The 6,494-nt window shown below is 36.9% G+C and overlaps 1 protein-coding gene across 1 annotated transcript; it reads left to right on the forward strand.

The window, feature by feature from the left end:
* Positions 1-2,834: 2,834 nt before the first annotated feature.
* On the forward strand, positions 2,835-6,268 carry LOC136203155 (leucine-rich repeat receptor-like protein kinase TDR). Its single transcript, XM_065994236.1, has 2 exons — positions 2,835-5,513; positions 5,737-6,268. The coding sequence occupies exons 1-2, from the start codon at positions 2,963-2,965 to the stop codon at positions 6,045-6,047; spliced, it is 2,862 nt and encodes a 953-aa protein (XP_065850308.1). The 5' UTR covers positions 2,835-2,962; the 3' UTR covers positions 6,048-6,268.
* Positions 6,269-6,494: the final 226 nt, after the last annotated feature.

The following is a 6,494-nucleotide window of genomic DNA, read 5'->3' on the forward strand; positions in this document are numbered from 1 at the left end:
CCTGGAATCCTACAAAAATACAGGGAATAGCTCGAACATCAAGCTTTTTCTTATGATTTCCTAAAGTAGTAGCATAAGCCAAAGATCCAAAAACTCTTAAAACGCAATAATTAGGATCCCTGTTATAAAATAGATTGTATGGATTTTTATTATCAATCACAGGGAAAGGCACAATATTCATTAAATGTAATGCATGTAAAACACAATCTGACCAGAAATTTAATATCAACCCTGATTGAAAAAGCAAAGCCTTTTCTATATTGAGCAGGTGTAGGTGCTTTCTTTCAACAACATTATTCTGCTAATGAGTGTAAGGGAATGATGTTTGATGTAAAACACCTATAGAATCATAATATTTATCTAAATGCAACTTATGTGCATTGTCAGATCTAATTGTTTGAATTTCTGCACCAAGCCGATTAAAAACATAACTGTAAAACCTTCCAATTCAAGTAGGAGCCTTATATTTGGAAGGCATGAAGAATATCCAACAAAACCTATTGTAATCATCTATAATAGTTAAAAAAGTATCTATAACCAAGCAATGATGAAACATCTATAGGCCCTCAAGTATCAATATGAAATAACTCAAAGCATTTTGTAGTGTTAGACTGACTAATAGGGAAAGATAATTTTCCGTGTTTGGCTATGGGGCACACATAACACACAAAATCTGAACAAGTTTTATTTATAATTCAAAAGTTCTTGTACATTGTATGAAATCTACCATCAGATAAATGCCCTAACCTATAATGCCAAATAGGAAATGCATTCTTCTTATAAGGTTGTGAAACATTAGAAGATTGAGATAAACAATGTACAATACTAGGCTTGATAACAACAAAATGATATAGACCTCCTTGCATTTGAAATGTACCAATCATCTTCTTGTTGAAATTGTCCTGAAATAAACTCATACATGCCTAAAAAATTACGAAACAATCATTATCCTTTAATTTCTTACTGATAGAAACTAAGTTAAAAGAGAAATTAGGTACGTATAACACATCTTTTAAAATCAAATCACTTGTAAGCCTAATAACTCCTTTGAAACCAATAGAAACAGTTGTTTTATTAGGTAAGTGAACTGTCTTATAGAAGGAATAACAACTAAAGAAAAAAAATGATGTAGAATTAACTACATGATCAATATCTCCAGAATCAATTATGCATAGCAAGGAACCATGATTTATAAAGGCAATATACCTGATTGTTCTCTAGTGAAATTGCTCTTTAATGAAGTAACGTTGTGAACGACAGCTTGTGTTGAAATTGAATTCAAAGATGATTCAATAGATGTCTTATCCAGTTGATGAACAAGACTAAGGAGCTTGGCATATTGATCCGGAGTAATATATGTTGTTCCTTGTGTTATACAGATTCTTCATCAACAACAAGATTAGCAGCAAATCTCGTTATGTACTTAAAATTTGGTGGATAATCATATTTCTTGAAACATTGATCCACAGTATAACATTCCTTGTCATAGAAAGAACACACTGCTCCTTTCTTTCCATAAGGCTTCTTAATATAATTATGAGTATTATCAATATGATTTTCCCTTGTAAAATTGATATTAGACTCTGGTGGTATATATTTTACTTATGTTATCTCTAATTGATGCTTATGTTGAATTACAAGATTAAAAATACGATTCCAAAATTAGCATCAATCCTCTCAAGATTTTGATAATGAAATCTTTTTCTTGAAAGGATCTTACAATATTTATTTCTTGACAATTCTCTACACTCTCAACAGTACAAGTACAAGAATGTATACCATGAAATTGACAAACTCTTCCCAAATGATTTGCAACTTTGTGTAGTAATCAGTGACAGGCAGATCTCCTTACGAAGTAGCTTGTACTTCATCTTGTAACTTTACAATATGAAAAGCACCGCATTGAGAGAATATATTATTCAGATTCTTCCAAACTTGTGCTGATGTTTCAAAACAGATTGTGCAATTGACGGTGAGAGAGCATGCCTTAACCAGGATAGAACCATCTGATTACATCGATGCCACACTGGCTGATTAAGAACAAGAATGATAGAAAGAGGCAAAGAACCATCCATGAAGCAGTATTTGTTCTTAGTAAAAAGTGTTCATAAATCGACTCCAGGAGAAATAATTTCGGCTATTAAACGGTTGAGTAACCAAGAGTAGGCTAGGATTTTCTCCTAGATGTATAAAGAATGGACTCGAAGGATTTTGTGTAATATCTATGAAATTGCGATTCTCATTACCTCTTTGCTTTTGTTTTCCTTCGTGATTAAGCTTGTTACCGTTATTTCCATTGTCGTCATTACATACGATGACTGCTGCAATATAAGACATTTTCCGAAGAGAAAGATCACATACAACAAACAGGAATGAACACTAATGAATGCAAAAAAAAAAAAAAAAACGAAAGAGAAATACTAAAATTTATATGTGAAATGTAGTTGCTACGATATCATATCAAGATCTTAACAAAATAGAGAAAGAAGAAGAAGGGGGCTTAAATTCATGATTAAAGAAAATAGCGTACAATATACCGGATACCTCTAGTAACCGAAACATAAATCCTAACTAATTAGGACAGGAAACTAACTCAATAAACACTTATATATATATTGTTAGTCGGTTGGAAAATTTATAGTATAATGTTGTGTTTACATTGACTAATTAAGAACAAATTATTGAAAATGAATTTACACTAGTATATATTTAAAAACAAAGTAGGTATTTAGTAAAAAGCAACATTTGTGTAGTGGCAAACACACCATCCAAATAAACAATGACCCAAAGGCCCCATGCTTGCCAATAACATCAACTAATCCCAATGCCTAATTTCTAATTTATGCTCTTTCTCTATTCCCCATGCACATCTCTTCAACACTCTCACTCACTCTATTTTCTATTTTCTAATTTCTGACACTTTCTTTTTCCTTTTGCTTCCTTCTCTTCTCTTCTCTTCTCTATGGAGATCTTCCATTTCTTCTACTTGAAGGTTTTCCTGTCCTTCCTTTTCTCTTCTCTTGTTCTAGCTACTGATCCATACTCAGAGGCCCTTTTCAGCTTCAAATCTGACCTTATTGATCATCATAACTCTTTATCTGACTGGTTACTGCCTCCTGCTCAAAACCCATCAATCAAAATCCATGCTTGTTCATGGTCTGGTGTTAAATGCAACAGAAATTTCACGGCGGTCATTTCTCTTCACCTTTCTGAGAAGAATCTTGCCGGTGCATTCCCAGGTAAACATATCGGAGTCTTCACTGACCTTGTTGATCTCAATCTCAGTCACAACTCCTTCTCTGGCAAACTTCCTTTTCAAATTTTTAACCTAACTAATTTAAGAAGCTTAGATATCAGCAGAAACAATTTTTCTGGGGAATTTCCGCCTGGGATTTCCAGTCTCGCAGACCTTGTTGTTCTTGATGCTTTTAGCAACAGCTTTTCAGGGACGTTGCCAGTTGAAATTTCCCAACTTGAATACCTCAAGATTCTCAATCTTGCTGGTAGTTATTTTAAGGGACCAATCCCACCTGAATATGGTTCCTTCAAGAGATTAGAGTTCATTCACCTGGCCGGAAATCTCCTCGAAGGTCATATACCTCCGGAATTAGGGAGATTAAAGACAGTTACCCATATGGAAATTGGGTACAATTCATATGATGGAAGTATCCCATGGCAATTGGGTAATATGAGTGAGCTTCAATATCTTGATATAGCTGGAGCAACTCTGTCTGGATCAATTCCGAAGCAACTTTCCAATCTCACCAAGCTTCATTCGCTATTCCTCTTCAGAAACCAGCTCTCTGGGTTGCTTCCGTGGGAATTGGGGAAAATCTTGCCTCTTTCAAGCTTGGATCTTTCTGATAATCTACTTTCTGGGCCAATACCAGAGAGTTTTGCAGAGTTGAAAAATCTTAGGCTGCTAAGTCTTATGTACAATGAAATGAATGGCTCTGTTCCACAAGGCATTGCAGAGCTTCCATCTCTTGATACTCTGTTGATATGGGATAATTACTTTTCTGGATCACTTCCTGAGGGTTTAGGCAGGAATTCTAAGCTCAAATGGGTAGATGTTTCAACCAACAATTTTGTAGGCAGCATTCCACCTGATATTTGTGCAGGAGGTGTCTTGTTCAAGTTGATCCTCTTTTCCAACAATTTTAGTGGTACCCTCTCTCCTTCAATTTCCAATTGTTCTTCCCTTGTTCGTCTTCGAATTGAAGACAATTCCTTCTCTGGTCAAATCCCTTTGAAATTCAGCCATTTACCTGATATCACATACATGGACCTGTCTAGGAACAACTTCACTGGTGGAATTCCTGCAGATATCTCCCTAGCTTCCAGGCTTGAATATTTCAATATCTCCCAAAATCGAGAGCTTGGAGGTACTATCCCAGCACGGACATGGTCTTGGCCGCGTCTCCAAAATTTCTCAGCATCTGAATGTAACATTTCAGGCCATCTTCCTTCTTTCAACTCTTGCAAATCTATTTCTGTCATAGAATTAGACAGGAACAGTCTAGCAGGCAGCTTGCCAGCAAGTATATCTGATTGCAAGGCTCTTGCAAATTTAGATATGGCTAATAATAAGTTTACTGGTGTTATACCTCAGGAGCTTGCTAGTCTTCAAGCTCTAGGTTTCATAGATTTGTCACATAATAACTTCAGTGGTTCATTTCCAGTGAAGTTTGCTGAATCTTCAAGCTTAGTACTTCTCAATGTGTCCTTTAACGATATCTCTGGATCCATTCCCTCCAATAAGGTGTTTGAATCTATGGGCAGCAGTGCATTTGCTGGAAATGAGAAGCTGTGTGGAAGACCCTTGCAACGCTGTCATGCTTCGATGGCGATATTTGGCAGCAAAGGCACGAGAAAGCTCACATGGGTTCTGCTGTTGTGTGCAGGGGTAGTTATGTTCATTGTGGCATCGGCTTGGGGGATAGTTTATATCCGTAAAGGCAGTAAAGGCCAATGGAAAATGGTCTCCTTCAGCGGACTCCCTCGATTCACTGCCAATGATGTTTTGAGAAGCTTTAGCTCAACAGAAGCAGTTCCACACCTATCATCTTCAGTTTGCAAAGCAGTTCTCCCTACAGGAATAACAGTTTCTGTGAAAACGATTGAGTTTGAAGCGAAGAGAACGAAGATTGTGACAGAATTCGTTACGCAAATGGGGAACAGAAGGCACAAGAACTTGATCAGATTGCTGGGATTTTGCTACAACAAGCAACTAGCTTACCTCTTATATGACTACTTGCCCAATGGGAATTTGGCAGAGAAAATCAATGTGAAAAGAGATTGGGAAGCCAAATACAAACTTGTAATTTCCATAGCAAGGGGACTCTGCTTCCTTCATCATGAATGCTATCCAGCAATTTTCCATGGTGATTTGAAGTCCGGAAACGTAGTGTTTGATGAGAATATGGAACCTCATTTGGCTGAATTCGGGATTAAGTACCTTGCAGAAATGTCTAAATCTTCATCTCCAGCAACACTTTCCATGAAAAATACAGGTATTCTTCTTAATTCACACAGTACCATGGCACATCTATGTATAAATGCTTAGGTTTTTCTTTAAAATACTGGTCTAGAAAGTCCCAAATAAAGTATTGCAGTGTCTATTCCTCTGTGATTAAGATTGTCAAACATGTTTTGCTCTTTCCAAACAGAAGAAAGAGTAACTTATCTGACACCTTGTAATATAAGGTGTAATTGATTAGATTATTATTTGAACAGGTGAATCCAACCTTAACGTAAAAGAGGAGCTGGACGCGGATATATACAGGTTGGGAGAGATAATTCTGGAAATCTTGACGAACGGTAGATTTGTAAATGGCGGAGGAAGCATAGAAAGCAAGGGTAAGGAGGCATTGATAGGAGAGATTTATGATGAGAATGAAGGTGGATGTTATTCTGAATCGGTGCGAGAGGAGATCAAACTTGTAGTTGAAGTTGCTTTGCTCTGCACAACAAGTAGAGCAGCTGATAGGCCATCCATGGAAGATGTGCTCAACCTTTTATCAGGGTTTAAGTCACAGAGAAAATAACAGCCAATTCAACATCATCAGAATCAGATTACATTACATTATAGATATAACAAGTAGCTAGATAGAGCATATGAATGAATGTCTTTGTGTTTGGGTTCTTCATAGATTCAGATTGATTGTGTAGTAGAGTACCACAAAGGTTTTGCTGTAACATAGTGCCATATGAGCTTGTGTATTTTTGTTAAAGAATATATTCAATACAAAATCAATTATCTAGTCAATCGCAGGATTCCGGTCGCATTACGCGTCCCCGCTGAGCGAGGGTCCGGGGAGGGGTCCCACCACAAGGGTGTATTGGGGGCAAGCCTTCCCTTGCCAATTTAATTGGCAAGAGGCCGCTCCTAAGACTCGAACCCGTGACCTCTGGTCACACGGCAACAACGTTTTACCGTTGCGCCATTTCAAAAAATTATTAGCTTCAAAATATTATTTGACCCTCCCTCCGCC

This window comes from Euphorbia lathyris, chromosome 8 (genome assembly GCF_963576675.1).
Source record: "Euphorbia lathyris chromosome 8, ddEupLath1.1, whole genome shotgun sequence".
Classification (NCBI taxonomy): Eukaryota; Viridiplantae; Streptophyta; class Magnoliopsida; order Malpighiales; family Euphorbiaceae; genus Euphorbia; species Euphorbia lathyris.

Coding starts and splice junctions, on each gene's coding strand:
- LOC136203155 (XM_065994236.1), top strand. CDS start 2,963: ATGGAGATCTTCCATTTCTTCTACTTGAAGGTTTTCCTGTCCTTCCTT. Junction 5,514..5,736: donor ACTTTCCATGAAAAATACAG/GTATTCTTCTTA, acceptor TTATTTGAACAG/GTGAATCCAACCTTAACGTA.